The sequence below is a fragment of the Thalassophryne amazonica genome, chromosome 10 (genome assembly GCF_902500255.1).
Source record: "Thalassophryne amazonica chromosome 10, fThaAma1.1, whole genome shotgun sequence".
Lineage (NCBI taxonomy): Eukaryota > Metazoa > Chordata > Actinopteri > Batrachoidiformes > Batrachoididae > Thalassophryne > Thalassophryne amazonica.
Window position 1 is genome coordinate 62669299 of NC_047112.1, and position 22242 is coordinate 62691540.

The 22242-nt window shown below is 43.2% G+C and overlaps 2 protein-coding genes across 3 annotated transcripts in view; one reads left to right on the forward strand and one right to left on the reverse strand.

The window, feature by feature from the left end:
* Window positions 1–4782, reverse strand: part of axdnd1 (axonemal dynein light chain domain containing 1) — a 67775-nt gene extending 62993 nt beyond the window's left edge. The window contains exon 1 of one of the 2 annotated variants that reach the window (XM_034180111.1): window positions 4545–4782. In XM_034180111.1, the coding sequence (XP_034036002.1) occupies window positions 4545–4620 (76 nt within the window). In that variant the 5' untranslated portion in view covers window positions 4621–4782. The remainder of the gene's footprint in view (window positions 1–4544) is intronic. The other variant, XM_034180112.1, reaches the window with a different exon arrangement.
* Window positions 4783–7460: 2678 nt separating this feature from the next.
* The window catches only part of crb1 (crumbs cell polarity complex component 1), a 114036-nt gene continuing 99254 nt past the window's right edge, over window positions 7461–22242 (forward strand). The window contains 1 exon segment of the mRNA XM_034180113.1: window positions 7461–7720. Coding sequence (XP_034036004.1) covers window positions 7510–7720 — 211 coding nt within the window. The 5' untranslated portion in view covers window positions 7461–7509.

Below are 22242 nucleotides of genomic sequence, written 5' to 3' on the forward strand. Positions count from 1 at the left end.
ACATTTGATTCAGAGGAACACTGCAATAAATTCAGTTAATTTTTTGCTACCAAAGTCAATAACATCTGCACTTCTCTGGCCCATTTCACCCAAAATCTCCCTGCTGACATTCCCAAGCCTATAAACAACCTTGTGGAGTTTGAGGAAATCTTGATGGAGCAGGTGGCGTGCACTATCCACAAGATGGGATCCTCCACTTGCCTGCTGGACCCTCTCCCCACTGCTCTGTTAAAACAAAACATCTCTGCCATCAGTCCTCTTATAACTTCAGTAATAAATTCCTCACTTCACTCTAGTTTCATCCCATTACCTCTAAAATCAGCCCTCATTAAACCACTCCTGAAAAAACCCGGTCTGGACCCAAACACCTTGGTAAACTACAGGCCCATATCCTGCCTTTTATTTCAAAGGTGTTGGAAAAGGTTGTGGCTAGCCAGCTGGAGCAACATCTGCAAACCTGTGGACTTTATGAAAATTTTCAGTCTGGCTTTCGTGCAGCGCACAGCACTGAGACAGCCCTGGTGAGAGTCACTAACAACCTGCTGGTGGCGGCTGACCAGGGCTTTCCATCCATCCTGGTGCTGTTAGATCTGACTGCTGCTTTCGACACTGTGGACCACCAGATCCTCCTCCACCGATTGCAGCATGGTCTGACTGGAGCTGTCCTTCAGTGGTTCCAATCCTTCCTTGTGGGTAGGGCTGAGTATGTGGTCCTGGGGGATGCAAGGTCGAGGCCTTCACACTGTCACCTGTGGTGTTCCTCAGGGGTCTGTTCTTGGCCCCACCTTATTTACCATCTATATGCTCTGCCTGGGTCACATCATCGGCAAGCATGGGATTTCCTTCCACTGCTATGCCGATGACACTCAGCTCTACCTGCGAACTGACTCCTCATCCCCGACAACTGCGCTGTCTACACTTAGAGCCTGCCTGGAGGAGATAAAGATGTGGATGACAGGAAATTTCCTACAGCTAAACAGTACCAAAACAAAAACCATCCTTGTTGGCACACCACATCAGCGCCACTCTTCCCCCATTACAGCTCTCTAGGCCACTCCATCCCCTTCTCCTCCTATGTAATGAACCTCGGGGTCAGGCTTGACCCCACCCTCTCATTGATCGTCATATCCACCACCTCTCAGGGCTCGACATAAACCAATTTGCCCCACTGGCTCACAGGGCCAGTAGAATTTAGAAGTTAGTGGCCCACAGTGTTGGAGCACTGGCCCATGGTTTTGTACATGAGAGTTCATGATATTCCACCCTGAAATCCTGCAAATAAAACTGCCTGTATAATATAAACCAATGCAGAAAAAAAAACATAAAATAGTCTATGGACCATGAAGTTAAAAAAAAAAAAAAATAGAATTTACCAGAGGGGATTCTCAAGTGTAAAAAATATAAAGTGACTCCCATAAAATTCAGAGGGCATTTTTTTAGCAACCCTCAGAGTTGGCTAACTCACAGTCAGAAATGTGAAATACAGATGTAGGTCCATATCAAAACTAAAACGTATGCCTTGACTGGATTGAAATTATAGATCTAAAAATTGAAAAAAAATTATGCGTGACTCCTCTGCTAATGTTGTCACCATGGGGTTTCCACAAAGGCAAGCTGGTGAGAGTTTTAAACTAGCTTCAAAACAGCCAGGGTCTACCAGGACCAAGCATATACTTTACTTACTTGTCAGCATACGACTGATAGGCCTTGCAGATTTGGCAGAAAATCTCTTTCTTCTTTTGGTCATGACCAAGCCACGGCCATTTCTGTGGCCAGGTCAGGACAAAACCTCTCTTCCTCTTGTTTCTTTCATATAGCCCATTTCTCTCCCTTAACTCATCATCACTAAGCTTTCTCTTCTGGCCAATTAATTTAGCAAAACTCTTTCCTGGTTGTTGTCCGGGTTTGAGTGGTTGTAGTTTAAACATATTTCAATTTGAATTACAAAGCGTTCTGTTAGATTTGCGTCTTATTTGTCTTTGTTTCCTGCAGCTTCCTGCATATTTAAAGATGCTAACGAACACTGCCGAAGATCAGTGACGGAAATGGCCAAACGCACGCTCCACGCATCGACAACATACATTTCAATGTGCGCAAGATTCTGCGGGAGCATGGAGCGTGGCGTGGTGCGAGACCAAAACAAACATGGCAGATTCGGTGATGTTTGATGACACAGAGATGTGAAGAAATTCGACTTTGCCGCCGCAAAATATGAAAAAATAAATAGAATTTTGCGTATTTTTGTAGCGGCCCGAGCGGGTCATCATTTGATAAATTGTACTGGCCCGTAGTGGCCCAAAAGTGGGCCAAACCGGCGCTGGGCCAGCGGGCAAATGGCTATGTCAAGCCCTGTCTCTGTAAAATCTAATTTTTCCACCTTAGGGCCCGGCCCTACTGGCGTTTAGGAATGGGATCTCAGGCAGGAGCATGCAGAAGATCCAGCACATCCAGAACTGTGCTGCCTGGGTCCTGATGAGGAGGTGCAAATATGACCACATCACCCCATACTTCAATCCCTCCACTGGCTCCCGGTCCAGCAGAGGGCTGATTGCAAGATCCACCTGCTGATCTTCCAGTGCCTCCACGGCCACACCCCGGACTACCTGACAGAGCTCCTCACTCCACACACCACCACCCGACGCCTCCGGTCCACTGACTCAAATCACGTCTGCCAACCTCGGACTAAGCTCCACACCACGGGGGACAGATCTTTTCAGGCAGCTGCCCCACGACTTTGGAACACCCTGCCCCAACACCTGAGAGCGCCACAGTCTGTGGAGTCTTTTAAAAAGCAGCTTAAAACATTTTTATTTAGAAAGGTTTTTAATGTGTAATTTTAATGTGTTTCTGTTCATTTTTATGCTGTAGCACGTTGAGATTTTTTGTAAATGTAAAGTGCGTTAAATAAAATTTATTATTATTAATAACAATTCTGGACTGGATCTCGATTGCAGCCAAGGGCCCAAAACTGGCACTTCCAACAGGACTGCTGGGGAGGAGTGAGAGACGGGCCATACTAAAATACAAAATGGAGTGAAATGGGGCCAAATGGGCACTGATAATTACAAAATGGGGGTAAAATGTAACAAAGTGGACCAGAATGAACCAGACCAGCTCCAAATAAGTACTTTTATTTATTGTTTGGCTTTTGTTTTTTGTGAGATGCGCTCAGTACATGTAGTAGGGGCAGGTGCACCATCTGGCGTTCAAGAGATGAAACTTCAGGCAATGGGTCAGTCTGCTTCATTTCGTAACATTTTATCCCCATTTAATTATTATCAGTCCCCATTTCGCACACACAAAACCAATCCACTGTGCTGCCTGGAGGTTGTTAGCAGGAAGAAAGAACAAAACCTGGACTCATTTCTGACGTGATTTTTTTTTTTTTTTGCTGCACTTAGGACGTATACAGTCTTATTTTTGTTGTTCACGCATGCACAAGTGCCAACCAGGTTGCATGTGTGTGCGCGCGGGGGACACGACTCTCCTGAGACATAATTTGAGCTAACCGAGACTGCTAATTCTTGTAAGATACACACACAAAACAAATCCACTGTGATGTCTGTTAGCAGGAAGAAAAAGAAAACCTGGACTCAATTCTGACGTGACTTTTTTTATGCTGCACTGAGGAGGTACACAGCTCGACCGAGCCGGTTGCGTGTGTGCGCGCGGGACAGCGACATGATGATTTGATTGAGTTAACTGACGCCGCCACACACACACACACACACACAAAATCCACTCCGCTGTAAGCCGTCTGGATGCATTAAGACCGGTTTACATGAAATGCTGATGTGATTTTTGGCTGGACTGAGGAACTACACAAAGACTTTTTTTATGGAAGTCCGAAGTCAGTACACAGCATCACTGGACTATACGTCACAATGGAACAGCAAAATGTAAGTCCCTTTTCTGTTGTTTACAAATTAATAAAATGTAAAATGACAATGATCTAGCTGTGATTTAGCCATTATATAAACCAAATAATGAATGTTTTTACATTCTTTCAATGGTACGAATATTTAATTCGGTGAAAGCTGGAACATACCATTCAACTCGGCTTTGCCTCATTGAATGGTATGTTCCAGCTTTCACCTCATGAAATATTCGTACCATTGAACTCATAAACATTCATTATTTGTATAATAACCACTGCATATAAAAGACACATTCATTCTTTGATATATTTGGTTGCATTTTATGTTTATAATACTATCTATATACACTTCTGTTTAAATGCTACCTTAATTTATTTGGCTTTGTAGTTGTACCATGCACAATAATGAAGGCCCGAGAGTTGTCTGAGAGGGTTCAAACTGGATTACTCTGAACTTTAATCATTAAAGAGATGTCTGGCAAAAGAAGGGGAGCACAGAGGCACTCAACAGGGACATCTAGCGCCAAACCTAAAACATACTTACCTGTACTGTGAATGTAATCCTAAAGTAAACAGCAAAAGGACTAAAACTGTGGCTGTATGCTGTATTTACACCGCTGAAGCATATTTTGAGTGAACGTGTTAGCTGAGCAGTATGAAAGCTAACCTGAACCTCTGCTGTCCAGCGCGTGCTGCGGCCTGGATGAACCCGGAGCTGAGATGGCTCTCATCGGCGCGTACATACTCCGTTCGCAGAAGAGGTTTTGCACTGACGCCGTCTTAATTAAACTGCTCAACTATTACCAAATCACCTGGCCGGTAAGTTCATTATATTGACGCAATGAGACGTACTCCACAGCCCCTCTCACCTAGCGCTTCCACTTCCTGGTCGCGTTGCCAGGGAAACGCTTCTTTCGTGCCCTGAAAGCTGTTCGTAATTAAAATGACTAAAATCCATTATGATCCATGAATATAAATATATATCTCATGCACACGTTTATATAAATTAATTAAAAATATAAAAGCAAGATGATGGGTTGCATAAGTAATGGAACACTTTGGTATAATAGTAAGTCCCTTTGGCTGCTCCCTTGTTTGCACTCGGGGTCGCCACAGCAAATCCAAGGTGGATCTGCATGTTGATTTGGCACAGGTTTTACGCCGGATGCCCTTCCTGACGCAACTCCACATTACATGGAGAAATGTGGCAGGGGTGGGATTTGAACCCAGAACCTTCCGAACTGAAACCAAGCGCATTAACCACTTGGAACACTTTGGTATAATACCTGTAAATATTTAGTTTTGCCAGTTTTCTTCAGACAAGTCACAGGATGGATACATGAACATTCCCAAGTCACTGAATATGTCTTGGACTTTATTTACATCAGTTATGAATAAATACAAACTGTATGTCACTGTATGGTAAATCTGTGTGGAGTAGATAGTTGTCAAAATCTGAGTGAAGTTATAGGCTTCTCTGGCTGTGATTATAGAAATTGTGCATAACGCATGTTTTGCATTTTGTATCCCCAGTTATACAGCTTCATGATGAAGTGGTATACAGGAGGATTTTCTTAAAAAATAAGACCTAAAAGTTCAGCTACAATTTTCCATAAGGTACATCTAAGGTGTAAGCCTGGATTTGATGTTTTGGTGAAAGAAAAGCTTGTTCACTGTATTCAGCTGCTTTTTAAATGAGTCAATGTAGTCTGTGTAGTGTAGGAGGTAGGCCTTTCCAGAGTCTTAGTGCGACTTCTTGAAATGTTCAATTCCCCTGAAGCTTTAAAAGGAGAGTTCTGGACCATCAGCAACCTCTGACCTGATGACTTCAGGGCCCTGGAAGAAAAATAAGGTTTCAGCAGTTCGGCGATGTATTGGGGATCTTGTCCATGTATTGCCCTAAAAGTTAAAACTAAAATTGTAAAATTAATTCTATAATTTACTGGCAGCCAGCAGAGACACCAAAAGTGGTGTGATGCTCTTCTGTTTGTGTCTATTTAAAGTCTTGCAGCAGCATTCTGCACAGTTCAGTCATTCCAAAGCTGATTTGTTCAGTCAAAAGACCATTACAGTAGTCCAAACATGAAAAAACAAAAGCATGAATAATTAAATCCATTTCAGCCTTTGACACCAATAGTCTGAGTTCTGAAATATTATTTAAATGATATATACAATGTTGAACCAGCTGTCTTGAATGGTGTGCAAGGGACATTCATCTGTCACCAACACAACACTCAGATTTCTAAGACTTGATTGAACAAAGAAGCTTAAGAAGCTAGCATGTCGCTTAATTTCAGGAAACTTGTTGTGAGGGGCAATGTTTTAGTTTTGTCTGAATTTAACTGGAGAAAACAATCATTAAACCATTGCTTGATTTCAGCCAGGCAGTCATTTAAACTAGACAATTTATGAAACTCAGAAGCCTTAAAAGAACAATACAGGTGGAAGTCATCAGCATAGAGATGATAAGAAATATTATTGTAATGTCTAACTGTTGTACTATTGTAATGACTGTTTTAAACACATCGATTGGAGTTTAAAAGGTGCAATACAAATAAAGTATTATTACGTCCGCCAAGGACGTGATAAAATCATTGGCATTTATTTGTCTGTCTGTCTTTTAGCAGGATTACTTCAAAACTACTGCACGGATTTTGATAAAATTTTCACCACAGGTAGATAATAGGTCATGGAAGACTCCATTAAATTTTGGAGGTGATCCATTGTCTGGATCAAGATTTCTGGATCAAGATTACACTCTATATATAGGCTTTGTAGGATTATGTCAAAACTGCTTCACGGATTCTCACCAAATTTGCACCACAGATAGATATTAGGGCATGGAAGACTCCACTGAATTTTGGAGGTGATCCTGATTCTGGCTCAGGATTTCACTTTATAGGTTTTAAGGATTACGTGAAAACTACTGCATAGATTTAGACAAAATTTTCACCACAGATAGATATTAGGCCATGGAAGACTCCATTTTGGATGGCTTGGGATCAAGATCCCGATTCTAGATCATTTCTTAAATTTTCACCATTTCGAGGATCATCTGAAATCTGCTTGATGAATCTTGACAAAGTTTAAATCACATGTGGCTGTTGTACAAAGGAAGACCCTGTTAGTGTTGGATGTTGGGAGTGATCCGGATCAATATGCAGGTTCTGCTGCAGAGAGATATGACATCACAATGTAAAACGAAGATCCGGAAGACACTATTTTGTTTCAGCTTGTGAATTAATAGCAGATTGCAACATCTTGATCAGTCTGACCATTCTAGATTAGTATGCAATTATTGCATTGTGTTGTGGAATCTGGATCCAGGTAAAGTCCGGGTCACAATGTGAATCACATATCTTTTATTTTGAGTTCTTGTCAACCCTTGGTGGACGTCAGAAATCTCAGATTGCTCTTGTTGTTGTTATTATTATTATTATTATTATTATTATTGATAATAATAATAAATTACTTATTTGTCATGGGTTATTATTTAAAACCTTTTTAACAAAAACCTTCTTTTGTGGGTGTTTTTACTCCCTCTCCCCCTTTTTCTGCCCTGTGTGTGTGTGTGTGTGTGTGTGTGTGCGTGTGCGTGTGCGTGTGCGTGTGTTCATGGCTGGAGGCTCCTGATGGTGCTCGGTCTGGGTGAAGTGTGCGTTAAGTGGCTCCGGAGTTTACAACAGATGAGATGCTGCAGGCTGAAGCACAGATCCAGACATGACAAGCCTTCTGAACAGCCAGCAGGATGATTCCCTGTCACCATTATGGATTTAAATCGCTATCATAATTTCCAATTACTTGCCTGCACAGTTTTCATCTCATCACTGATTGTGACAGAGGGTAAGTAACTGCTCTTTATGCCCTACGGCTATGACTTTAAACTCATCTGTCTTCTTTGATCAACTTTCAGTTACAATCAATCCATCAGAGAATTTTGTGCTGATTTCATTTACACATTTAATTTATGGCATTTGTAAGCACAGTACAGTGCAACTCACTCACTGCCTTTTGCATTTCGACTACAAATCTTGAGTTAATTTTGTATGTCCTCATGGATGCATTTTCAGAAAATGTGATTCATTCCACTCCTTTAAAAATAATGGTGTAATAGCTGAATTTGAGTGGTGGCTTGCATTTCCATGACTCCTGCTCTGAATTTCAGTTACAAGACTCGGTGGTGACATCATAAGTCAGTATGATAATTGTAGATTTACTGAAGACAAGATGACTAAAACAAAAAGAGGCAGCACATTGACCCAGAGGAGATTGGGTTATCAGGGTGGATAAGTGATTGGACAAAAAAGAGGGGTGGAGGGAGCAGGTGATATATGTCTCTGGCTTCACAAAACACCAAAAAAACAAAACATACATCGTATCCTCTTATTCTTATCACAAGGAAAACAAGCACACAGATGCAACATCAGTCTGGCGAGATGTCCACTTCCCCGTGTGTGTCATTCAAGAGGCTCCAGATACGGTTAGACAAAGAGCCATGCAGACTATTTGCATATGAAAAAACCTTGCAGACTGTGGGAGGGGATGTGTGGTTGGCTGGAGCCAGTGAAGGAACAGACCTGGTTCTGAAGCTTCATAGGACCAGTGGCTCAAGTAAAATTAATATTACAGCAATATGATCATCACATGTCACTGTTTTCCGCCATATAATAAGCAGCAGTGACTCGTGATGTGGTGTAATTTCTGTTTTATTAATAAGATTTAATATAAACATATGTCATATCATTACCACTGTTCACACAAAATCTTCATCTCACACCCCCTGGGCTCGGTCCATACCGCAGTCATGCTGAGTTTCAGTCTAGACATTTATAAACTGCTGCCTTCTTTCACTGTCCTCCAGCAATGACAAGAGAGGGCAGGCTGAGTAAAAGAACTTCACTCAGTCTGATTGGGCTCTTGAGGGTTGATTATTCTGTGTGATTATCATCTGACAGAATTATTACTCATGTGTGCGTAGACATCATGTGTAGATGATGTTGTGCACATCACACAAAACACCTCTGCTGTTTCAAACTAGAAAGGTACTCAGAGTGTGTATTCATCACCAATGTTAAACAGGCACCTTGATCATTTGGTGTGATTGGATATTCCTGGACAGATTCATGCCCGTATATAGAGGGGGTTCAACCGACCCAACCCCCCCCCCCCCCCCCCCCGGAGTTTCTGCTGATTTTTTTCTGCTGATTTTTTTCTGATCTGGATATCAACGTTATGTATTTTCTTTTCATTGATAATAAGCAACAAGCACTAACTGTTACACAGCTATTATCACACACCCTCAAGTTTCAATTTCCTCTGCCAGAGTAATCCCTTAAGTGATGAAAGGGGAAACTGCTAGATAAACTTTTCCCATGGGGGTTGAGAATTTTTGCTCCCTGGTCCCTATCCTCCTCTGATATCAAACAGATTAGTAGGCTTGTAAATACCCATGTAGATGCACAATTACACTTGTCTGGTTTGTAAAAACATGTTTGTATGTATAAGCTGAGAAATAAAGGGAGCTTCTCCTTCTTGTTGCAAATACTGTAAAGGTGCAAATATTCGCGTGGGATTTATTATGCGAATTTCGCAAGTTAAACAAGGTCGCCAAATTAAATACCGCTATTTTAATACATAACGTACATATACGTACATATTCATAATGTAAACGCAAATATTAATACCGCTAAATACGAGGTCTGTTCGAAAACTATCCGACCTTTTTATTTTTTGCAAAAACTATATGGATTTGAATCGTGTGCGCTTGCATCAGCCAAACTTGAACCTTCATGTGCATGCGTGAGTTTTTTCACGCCTGTCGGTTGCGTCATTCACAGGCAGATATAAAGTTTGCATTAATGTTATCTTGGTTCTTCCTGGGTGGTTCTTATGGCAAATGATCCAATCCCAAGCAAGTACTATTCTCCCAAGGCAAACAGGTCCTAGGTGACGGGTCAGACTAAGGGCAGTTCAGAACCTCCATGACCAGTAAAAAATCAAGGACCGAGAAGTCGCCCGGTATGGCGGAGCTGGGGCCCCACCCTGGAGTCAGGCCTGGGGTTGGGGCTCATGCGCGAGCGCCTAGTGGTCGGGTCTTAGCCCGTGGGGCCCGACCGGGCTCAGCCCGAAAGAGCAACGTGGGCCCGCCCTCCTGTGAGTTCACCACCTGCAGAGGGGGCCATGGGGGTCGGGTGCAGAGAGGATTGGGTGGCGGTCGAGGGCGGGTGGCCCGGTGTCCTGGTCCATGCTCACAGCTCCTGGTTGTTGGGACGTGGAATGTCACCTCCCTAGGGGGGAAGGAGCCTGAGCTTGTGCGGGAGGTTGAGAGATACCGACTAGAGATAGTCGGGCTCACCTCCACACACAGCTTGGGCTCTGGTACCCAACTCCTGGAGAGGGGCTGGACGCTTCATTTTTCTGGCGTTGCCCACAGGGAGAGGTGGAGAGCTCCCCAGCTCAGTCGCCATGTGTTGGAGTTCACTCCAGTGAACGAGAGGGTCGCGTCCCTACGCCTTCGGGTTGGGGACAGGTCTCTCACCATTGTCTCGGCCTACGGGCCGAGCAGCAGTGCAGAGTACCCGACCTTCCTGGAGTCCCTAGGAGGAGTACTAGATAGCGCTGCTCTCCACCAGCACTGTTTACGGTGCGGGTGGGGAGCTGTTGACCCTGACTGGGGATGTTGTCGGGCGGTGGAAGGAGTACATCGAGGATCTCCTCAGTCCCATCGTCACGTCTTCCGAAGAGGAAGGAGAGACTGGGGACTCAGAGGCGGACTCATCCATTACCCAGGCCGAAGTCACAGAAGTGGTTAGAAAGCTCCTCGGTGGCAAGGCTCCTGGGGTGGATGAAATCTGTCCTGAGAACCTTAAGTCTCTGGATGTTGTGGTGATCAGGGACAGTGCCTCTGGATTGGCAGACCGGGGTGGTGGTCCCTCTGTTTAAGAAGGGGGACCGGAGGGTGTGTTCCAACTATAGGGGGATCACACTCCTCAGCCTCCCCGGTAAGGTCTATTCCAGAGTACTGGAGAGGAGAATTCGACCGATGGTCGAACCTCGGATTCAGGAGGAGCGGTGTGGTTTTCGTCCTGGTCGCGGCACACTGGAACAGCTCTACACGCTCCATCGGGTGCTCGAGGGTTCATGGGAGTTCGCCCAACCAGTCCACATGTGTTTTGTGGATCTGGAGAAGGCGTTCGACCGTGTCCCTCGAGGCACCCTGTGGGGAGTGCTCCGGGAGTACGGAGTCCGGGGTCCTTTGCTAAGGGCTATCCGGTCCCTGTACGACTGCAGCAGGAGCTTGGTTCGCATTGCTGGTAGTAAGTCAAACCTGTTTCCAGTGCACGTTGGCCTCCACCAGGGCTGCCCTTTGTCACCAGTTCTGTTCATTATTTTTATGGACAGAATTTTTAGGCGCAGCCAGGGTGTAGAGGGTGTCTGGTTCGGGAACCACAGAATCTCGTCTCTGCTGTTTGCGGACGATGTGGTTCTGTTGGCTTCGTCAAATCAGGACCTTCAGCGTGCAATGGGGCGGTTTGCAGCCGAGTGTGAAGCGTCTGGGATGAAAATCAGCACCTCCAAATCCGAGGCCATGGTTCTCGACCGGAAAAAGGTGCTTTGCCCTCTTCAGGTCGGTGGAGTGTCCTTGCCTCAAGTGGAGGAGTTTAAGTATCTTGGGGTCTTGTTCACGAGTGAGGGATGGATGGAGCGTGAGATCGATAGACGGATTGGTGCAGCATCTGCAGTGATGCGGTCGCTGTATCGGACCGTCGTGGTGAGGAGAGAGCTGAGTAGGGGGGCAAAGCTCTCAATTTACCGATCGATCTACGTTCCGATCCTCACCTATGGTCATGAGATTTGGCTCATGACCAAAAGAACGAGATCGAGAGTACAAGCGGCCGAGCTGAGTTTCCTCCGCAGGGTGGCTGGGCGCTCCATTAGAGATAGGGTGAGGAGCTCGGTCACTCGGGAGGAGCTCGGAGTCGAGCCGCTGCTCCTCCATGTCGAAAGGAGTCAGTTGAGGTGGCTCGGGCATCTTTTCCGGATGCCCCCTGGACGCCTCGCTGGAGAGGTGTTCCAGGCATGTCCCATTGGGAGGAGGCCCCCTGGGGAAGACCCAGGACACGCTGGAGGGACTACATCTCTCGGCTGGCTTGGGAATGCCTTGGGGTTCCCCCGGAGGAGCTGGGGGAGGTGTGTGTGGATTGGGAGGTCTGGACGGCTTTGATTGAGCTGCTGCCCCCGACAATCTGCAGGAAAATAGTTGATGTCCAGCTCTTGTGATAACCAGAGAAATTGCACACGATGGTCACAGATCCACAGAGCAATCCGTTTAGAAATGAAATGGTCGCTCAGCCTGTCGATGGCAGCTGGAGCACGGCGCGCCCCACAGCTGCTGTGGGCCATCCTTAAAGGGACAGTAACATCCCTTAATGTCTTTGAAGCCCATAATATTTTCACCAAAAACCACCTGAATTTCTCGAATGGTGTCCACATGGATGTGCCTCACAGTTTCTAAAAAAAATTTGATCAAGCAAAGCGGCAGTCTCTCAGCCATTTCCCTGACAATGAAAATCCGCCAAGAGGGCTGGACCACTCCTCACTCAAAGCCTGCTCACAGGCAAATGACGCAACCGACAGGTGTGAAAAAAATCACGCATGCACATGAAGGTTCAAGGTTGGCTCACGCAAGCACATGTGATTCAAATCCATATGTTTTTTTTTTAAAAATAAGGTCAGATACTTTTCTAATAGACCTCGTACATTTGGAGAAAATTCTAGGAAGTTAGGAAAAAGTACAACCCCAATTCCAATGAAGTTGGGACATTGTGTGAAATGTAAATAAAAACAGAATACAATGATTTGCAAATCCTTTTCAACCTATATTCAATTGAATAAACCACAAAGAAAAGATATTTAATGTTCAAACTGATAGACATTTTTGTTTTTGTGGAAATATTTGATCATTTTGAAATGGATGCCTGCAACATGTGAGTCCACATTTCAAATTGGTTTTGGAAATCGTGGACATTGTGTCCTCTGGACAAAAGAGGAAAAGGACCATCCAGATTGTTACCAGTGCAAAGTTCTAAAGCCAGCATCTGTGATAGTATGGGGGTGTGTTGGGAAACTTTCACATCTGTGATGGCACCATCAATGCTGAAAGGTACATCCAGGTTTTGGAGCAACACATGCTGCAAGACAATGCCAAGCCACATTCTGCACGTGTTACAACAGCGTGGCTTCGTAGTAAAAGAGTGCGGGTACTAGACTGGCCTGCCTGCAGTCCAGATCTGTCACCCATTGAAAATGTGTGGCGCATTATGAAGTGCAAAATATGACAACGGAGACCCGGGACTGTTGAACAACTGAAGTCATACATCAAGCAAGAATGGGAAAGAAGCTTCAACAATTAGTGTCCTCTGTTCCCAAACAAAGGTGATGTAACACAGTGGTAAACATACCACTGTCCCAGCTTTTTTGAAACGTGTTGCAGGCATCCATTTCAAAATGAGCAAATATTTGCACAAAAACAATAAAGTTTATCAGTTTGAACATTAAATATCTTATCTTTGTGGTGTATTCAATTGAATTTAGGTTGAAGAGTATTTGCAAATCATTGTATTCTGTTTTTATTTACATTTTACACAATGTCCCAACTTCACTGGAATTGGGGTTGTGCATTAATTATCCAGTATCCACTAAACTGGGGTGTGCAATATTAAGCCACAAAGGACCAAGTTGGTTCAGGTTTCCATTGCTGCTGATCACCTCAGCAGGTGATTCACACATAATCAGGACTTTTGTTATGTGTCGGACGCAGCTCGGAGAACCGACCAGCGTTTGAAGGACCCAGTATGAAATAAGCAGAGCACGGTTCAAAGGCTAACTGAATTTAATACATAACAGTGATAATAACAAAAGGTGCAGCCTGGCGTGGTGCGCTCCCAGCAGCGCTAACGGTCCGGAGCCAGAAGCTGTTTCGGACCCAAGGACCCCGCCGACACCCCCCAGGTGGCCGCAACAACCGAGTCTGTGAAAGAAGGAACCATTATGTGAGTCCACACTCTACACACAGAATACTTAAAGGTGTACAAACAGCAAACACTTCCTGGCTTGATTACTGATCAGCTTCCCAACCTGCAGGCATGGAACATCCAGTTCACAAAACTCCACCGCAGTGGAAGCTGATACATGACTAACAAACAGCTCAATACAATAAGGTGTGAGGGACACCACATTTACTGACTGTATAACTGTTAGTCACAAAATCTAACGTACCTCAGGAAGTGTGCTGACGAGCGTGAGACCTCACCCCCTCCTCTTTCACAGACTGTGCATCAAACCTGGACGTTCTCAGCATCCGCTGCTGATGAGATGGCTCCCGAGACGACGATCTCACCCGTCTGGTCACAAGGTCGAGTCTCTGGCAAATACACACTGTGCACTCCAGTCTTAAATGCCAACATGTTCCAATCCATCCAGATGCACCACAGCTGTGAGTCCTGACGAGTCGCAGGTGATCAGGGTGAGGTCCTGACAGCCTCAGCAACACAGCCACTCAGTCCCAAATGCACGCCACCTGGGAGGAAAACCAAAAAACAGAAACAAACCGGCAGCCAGGCCCCCCCCAGCCATATAACAACTTTAATCATTTGAAGGGAGGACTCCACCGGTAAAACCACCTGAAGAGGTGACTGGTTGCAAGGAAAAACAGCAATGTTAGGGTCCTTGCTGTACACCCATGTACTAAAGGATCTTGATCAATACCTGTATTAAATGAGCTCTTTAGAAGATTAATCATTAATCTTAATTCAGATTGGTTGAAATATATTTGGAGGAAATTCTGGGAACTTTGTACATTAATAATCCACTATCCACTAAACGGTCCCGATTAATACTAATATTAAATGGCTTTTTTATAAATTGAACATTACAACAGTTTGCTTAGAGATTGACTGGAATATTTCTTAAGGAAATACTGTTAATTTTGCAAAAAGTATATTAATAATCTAGGATCCACTGAAGGATCTCAAGCAACGCCACCTTCATAAGATTAATTATTCCACGAAATTCCATGGAGATTGGTTAAAATACATTTGGAGAAAATTCTGGGAATTTTGGAAAATGTACATTAACTAGCTGAGTTACCTGTTCTACGCAAAGGTAATACAGAAGAATTTTAGCCATGTCATTGTATATTTCATGTCACTTTAGTTAAGGTGTAGTAAGTTGCATTGTATTGTGTGTATGTTGCCATCATTAATTTTCATAGAGCAATTTATGACATTCATGAAACTGGAGTGAATGATGATATGGTGATAGCATGTCATATCACTGCAATGCTCTGGCATGCCGTACACAGCAGGTGCATTTTAATTGAAAAAATGCGCGCCTTAGCTCGCATGTTGCACACGCTGGCCCTTTCAGATTTTAATTACAGTGCACCCTAGCCAACTGCCACTACGTAGTAAGTTAAGTGTGATACTTGCTGCCTGACCTGAGCACAGCGTGAACTGCAAAAATAAGAGCTCCCGTGAGCATGTCATGATCTAATATATAAGGCTGACCGTGTGTGTGTGTGTGTGTGTGTCTGCGTACGCACATGTACGCTTTCAACCTAAGGGCCCCATTGACCTTGCCCTTGTTGCCCCCGCCCCCAGTCACCATAGCATGTTTGGTGTCAATTGCTTAATTACTGTGGCTGCGCATAGCGAACACATACACACACACACACACACACACACACACACACACACACACACACACACACACACACACACACACACACACACACACACACACACACACACACACAGAGTCAGCTTTATATATTAGACAAACTTGTATCCACATCTGACTCCAACAACAAAATATAAAGGGGTTTTCTGTTTGAGAATATTAGTTTTCAAGCATATTTATTATTTATTTATTATTTGGAAATTGGCTAAAAATGTTTTGACAAATGAATCATGGTTTGGAGGTTTCATTGTCATGCAATAAAAAATTTAATTAAATTAAAACGTTCCACAAACCACAAATTTACTGGATTTCTCCAAGTGCACTGAAATCTGAAAGGAGGACTCAGAGAAAGTCAGAAATATTGGTGATCATAATGGATAAGAATTTAACATTCACTCAGTAAGCATGTGTTGGTTTCGTGACACTCTTGACAACATGAAGCAATGAAAATGAAGCAGCAGCTGGTCCGCTGATTTGAAGTCTGTCTCTCGAGTCAATACGTGTCTGTATCCGCCTCATGCATGTTTCATGGATTATGAGGATCATTGCAGTCAAGCTGCTCCCATTTGTTCCAGCTGGACTGCAGTCATGTTTGAGACGCATGACTGGTGTCGATTTGTGTTTGTTTTTATGCACACAGTACATAACAGCTGTAGAGAGCACGTCTCATGGAAAACGTCACATGCAATTTGAGAGTTGTGCTGAGTGAAGTTAACAGCAATTCTTCATCATCAGTCCCACAAGAGGTTTGTTTTCAAGACACACTGATACTTCTGCCTGTCAGAATCATTGATGTGCTACAAAACCTTGACAGACACTGTTCAAACTCATTTTAAGGAGCCTTTGAGATCCAGAAATATTTATTAGTATCAGCGTGGCTGAATTTTGGAGAAATAGACATAATAATTATATGAAAATTTTCCATGGTGTTAGAAAAGGGTGGGTACCTGCTGCTGTAGAGTAATGGAAAAAAAAGTTATACTGACAGTCTGATGTATAATGACAGTCCGATGTATGATGTGTCAAACAAAATTGTGGTTAAAGATTTGGATGGGTCCCAGGTATTTTTTTGCAGCATTCAAAGTGGGCACTGACCTTCCTAGATTTGGGAATCTGGGTTTTTTTGAATTTCTGTCATCCTGGAATCTCCTGGATTACTTCATAATGCATATTTTGAAAACTATTCCTGTCTACAAAAATCTTTCTTCCATTAAATAAATGACTGTGGTGGACATTCTGTTAATTTGGTTACCATGGGAACTCCATCCACATAGCCAGAATCACCCAGAGTGGCGTCGGACTTATGAATTGGCACACATCCGAAAAGTGTCACATTTCGGTTCCAAAATGTTCTGACAACCATCTGCGGAAGTCGACACAGTTGGTCAAATTCGGCCAGTGGCCCTGAGTGTGACTCACATGTTCAAACTCTCCGGGTGCCGTCGAGATGGGACACCTATCCGACGAGGTCCCTTACACCCGGCTGCGCTTTGTGCTGGCAACATCCATCAGCTCACAAATTCATAATCCACCTCACGCATAAATAAATCCCATGTGAAGTGCTGTCCCACAACAATAAGCCAACTACAGTTATGTTAAAATAACAACAAAAAAGAGTTTAAAAAAGAGAAAACAGAAAGCCCACTGGCTGCATCCTGCAGGTGTGCACGAGGCAGTCCAGATGCATTCGGACCACGGCTGACCACGCCTCTTTCCTCCCGACTGCATAGAATTATGGCAATATTTGCCCTGTCGGAATGGTTCCTCCACATTCTTGCTATGTGTGACGGGGACTTAACATTCGGGGTGCAGTCGAGATGGGACACCTATCTGACGGCAGCTCATGAGCAGTCTGAGGACCATCTAACCACAATTTACCTATTCTGATGGCAGCCAAACAGCATCTGAAATGATTTGAGTGCATATGAGGGAACCTCGAGATGTATCTGACACGGCGCAAAGCTTGCCGGTATCTGCATGTGTCAGGTATAATAATGTCCATCTCCAGTGTTGGTATGTGTGTGGCACTTAGCCATCCATGTGCAGGAGATGTGAACACAGCGTGAACAAACCGAAAGCACCGTGTCCACAGCAGGTCAATGTGTGGCACAGCGCATGGCGCTGCAGATCTGGGCAGGCTGTTATATCCATAAGTCTTTACAGTACAGATAATATTCCTCCTCATGGGCAACATAAATAATGTGAAATATTGTGCCCATCAGATCTGCGACACCACAGCAGCTGGCGTGCAGGTGCGCGCGCTGTCACGCATCGCGTCAGAGGCTCAGAGCTGAACAGATCTCACTGCTGTAATGACTAAATTATTGCTTGATCACATTTAATTCTGTCAAACATATGACGTGGAACTGTTTCGCCATGACGACATATGAAACATAAATCTCACCCCCAGGAGCATTTCGCAGCACACAGCATCAGGAGTCATGACCACACAGCCTGTGGTGGAATGCTGGAAACAACTACGCCGTAAATAAATCCCATGTGATAATCCAACCAGAAATCACCATGTAGAGTTGCGTTGTGGGGGGGATAAAAAAGAAATTAAAGCTTGCCCGAAAGGCTGCGTCTGATGAATATAACGGGAAAGCTCACTGCAAATGTTTAAGCAAAGGGGTCCTTTCTTTCTTTCTTTTTCTATTTATTTATCAAGGGGACAGCGCATGTTAAAAAAGACAATGTACAGAGACACATCCATAACACACAGGATTATAGCCTAAGCTAATTTCCATCCTTAGTCCCCGTATGGGCACATGGCCCGACATAAAACATGGGACAAGACATCCATAGTCACCCCATCTCTCTCTCTTACACTCCAGGCACACACACCCAGCAACACACTCCAAACCCACACACACACAGATGGACAAATAGACAAATAGTATTAAAAAGGTTAGGGCAAGTCCTCACTCTCATTTCATTCAAATTGGTTAAACACATCCTCACTGTCATTCATTCAAAACCACGTATTTACAAGGTGCAGGTATAAATACAATTGCAGGTCCCTGGCTTATGTGCAAAAAGATTTGTTCAAAATTAACATTGATATAATTGCAAAATGCCCGGCCTGTGTGCAAAAAGGCTCAGTTCAGTTCATTTAAATCTAAAATATATATGATTACAGATACCCAGCTTGTGTGCAAAAATGCTCAGTTTTGTTCATATAAGTTCAGTTGTGAGTGCAGACTTGATTGTCCAATAGCCATGATTTCAATTGCTCAGAAAAGGAGCTGAGTGATGGCAGTTCGCATACAGTCACTGGGATGGTATTCCAGGTTTGAGAGGCACGGTAAGAGAAAGTGGCCTGTCTAAAGGCACTTTTTCCAGATGGAATCACACAATCACCTCTGGAGCTCGCTCTTGTATGTGTGTTTTGAGTCTTTTTAATAAAATCATGTAATGGGTAAGGGGCTAGTCCGTTTAGAATTTTGTATACAAGAACAGAGTCTATGTATTTAACCATGCTCTCCCAGCTTAATATGTTGTGTTTTTTTAAGATAATACAATGATGGTGAGTCTTCGGTTTTCTATCTAGGGTTTTATGGGCTTGTTTATATGCTACTTTGATGGGTTTTAAGGTAGTTTTACAGGCTGAAGCCCAGCTTGTCAAACAGTATTTCATGTGAGATGTAATCATTGCATCAAGATAGAGCTTGGCTGCCTTCAGATTTAGATTGTTTCTTATATGTTTGAAGTTAGACAAATTAAATTTAATTTTATTCACAACATTTTTCCACCTGTCGTTTAAAATTAAGTTTTGAGTCCATAATAACTCCTAGGTATTTGAATTCATTGACTGTTTCAATTTCAATTTTCATTTAGAATAAGATGGGATCTCTGCAGCCATTCCAGAACTGTGTGCATGGCGGATGTTAATTCTTTGGCTGCTTGCTGTTTAGTTTTTGAGTGGACATAAATGATTGCGTCATCTGCGTATAGTTGGCACAGCACATTTGGTGGACAACAATCTGGAAAATAATTTATATATAAAGAGAAAATAATAGTGGAGATAGAGCTGATCCTTGTGGTAGTCCCATCTGATTGGTACATGTAGGTGAAGTGTAATTTTGTATCCTAACAAATTGTTTTCTATGTGTTAAGTACGAGTCCACCCAGTGTAAAGTGCGGGGAGAGAAATTAAATGTTGACAGTTTATTAATTAAAATTTGTCTGTTTACAGTATCAAAGGCTTTCTTAAGGTCGAAGAACACTGCTCCAATGACTCCTCCTTTGTCGATTTTCTGTTTTAGTTTTTCCAAGAGAAAGCATACAGCTGTTTCTGTTGAGTAATTTTTTCGAAAGCCGAATTGCATTTGATGAAGATTGAAGGAGCTATAATTTAAATGTTCTACGAGTTGTTCTGTTACACATTTTTCAAGTATTTTTGATACAGTTGGCAGGATACTTATGGGTCTATAATTATTTGTTTCTGTGGGCTCCTCAGATTTAAAAGATCTCTGGGAAGGTGCCTGAATCTATAGACTTGTTTATTATTTTGGTAATAGGTGATATGAGGAATTGCTTATGCGTTTTGATGAACATTGTACTTATACCAAAAGCATCTAAGGCTTTAGAATTTTTTAGGCTAGTAATTAACTTAACTTTGACTCACAGCAAAGGGTTGCTAGTGCGAAGTTTAGCTGGCAGTAAAACTGTCCAGTGACAGCTGAGCACATGCATGCACGCGTGTACGTGTGCATGTGGTTTTATATAGCAGCTTATTATGGAAACACACACAAACACACACTGAGCGGTCATTCCCTCATGTCAGCACACACACGTACGTGAAGTCAGTGAGCCTGGGAAAAAGAGGACGAGTGAATGAGTGATTGAATGGTAGTGTGAGTAACTGCACGGATGGACACATACGTGCATACGTTGGTTGTTACATCCATACGTTGGTTGTTCTTTGATGTCCAGTACAGGTCCTGTGCAAAGGGAGGAACACAGTGCTCTGGTCCCGTGTTTGCCATCAGACATTTGGAGATCGGGCAATCTGCAGCGCCTTTTATGGCCATCTGACAGCAGTCTGTGTCATCTACATATGTTTTGGATGTGATCTGACAGGTGTAGACGAGGCAGTCTGTCTGCATTCCAACAATGCTGGCCATGCCTATTTTCCTCCCGACTGCATCAGATTATGGCAATATTTGCTGTGTTGGGCATGGCTCCGGTACATTCTTGCTATGTGTAACGGGGCTTAAAAAAATCTTGGGTTGTGAAAGCAAAGTGTCTTACAGGTGATTGACCATGAATAAGTGTTGCCACTGTATTGAACAGGAACTTTGAATTATAATTGTTGTGTTTTATAAAACACTGGTTTAATAACAAATAATCAAAAATCTCCTCTTGACAGAACAAGGACTTCTCAAGGCACCATTCAAGCACAAAACATTATACCATGTATAGTATAGTATCATACAACCCCTGGCAATAATTATGGAATCACCGGCCTCGGAGGATGTTCATTCAGTTGTTTAATTTTGTAGAAAAAAAGCAGATCACAGACATGACACAAAACTAAAGTCATTTCAAATGGCAACTTTCTGGCTTTAAGAAACACTATAAGAAATCAGGAAAAAAAATTGTGGCAGTCAGTAACGGTTGTCTTTTTAGACCAAGCAGAGGGGAAAAAAATATGGACTCACTCAATTCTGAGGAATAAATTATGGAATCACCCTGTAAATTTTCATCCCCAAAACTAACACCTGCATCAAATCAGATCTGCTCGTTAGTCTGTATCTAAAAAGGAGTGATCACACCTTGGAGAGCTGTTGCACCAAGTGGACTGACATGAATCATGGCTCCAACACGAGAGATGTCAATTGAAACAAAGGAGAGGATTATCAAACTCTTAAAAGAGGGTAAATCATCACGCAATGTTGCAAAAGATGTTGGTTGTTCACAGTCAGCTGTGTCTAAACTCTGGACCAAATACAAACAACATGGGAAGGTTGTTAAAGGCAAACATACTGGTAGACCAAGGAAGACATCAAAGCATCAAGACAGAAAACATAAAGCAATATGTCTCAAAAACTGAAAATGCACAACAAAACAAATGAGGAACGAATGGGAGGAAACTGGAGTCAACGTCTGTGACTGAACTGTAAGAAACCGCCTAAAGGAAATGGGATTTACATACAGAAAAGCTAAACAAAAGCCATCATTAACACCTAAACAGAAAAAAACAAGGTTACAATGGGCTAAGGAAAAGCAATCGTGGACTGTGGATGACTGGATGAAAGTCATATTCAGTGATGAATCTCAAATCTGCATTGGGCAAGGTGATGATGCTGGAACTTTTGTTTGGTGCCGTTTCAATGAGATTTATAAAGATGACTGACAGTCATTGATGATATGGGGCTGCAAGTCAGGTAAAGGCACTAGGGAGATGGTTGTCAATATCATCAATAAATTTACAAGTTTACGTTGATATTTTGGACACTTTTCTTATCCCATCAATTGAAAGGATGTTTGGGGATGATGAAATCATTTTTCAAGATGATAATGCATCTTGCCATAGAGCAAAAACTGAAAACATTCCTTGCAAAAAGACACATAGGGTCAATGTCATGGCCTGCAAATAGTCCGGATCTTAATCCGATTGAAAA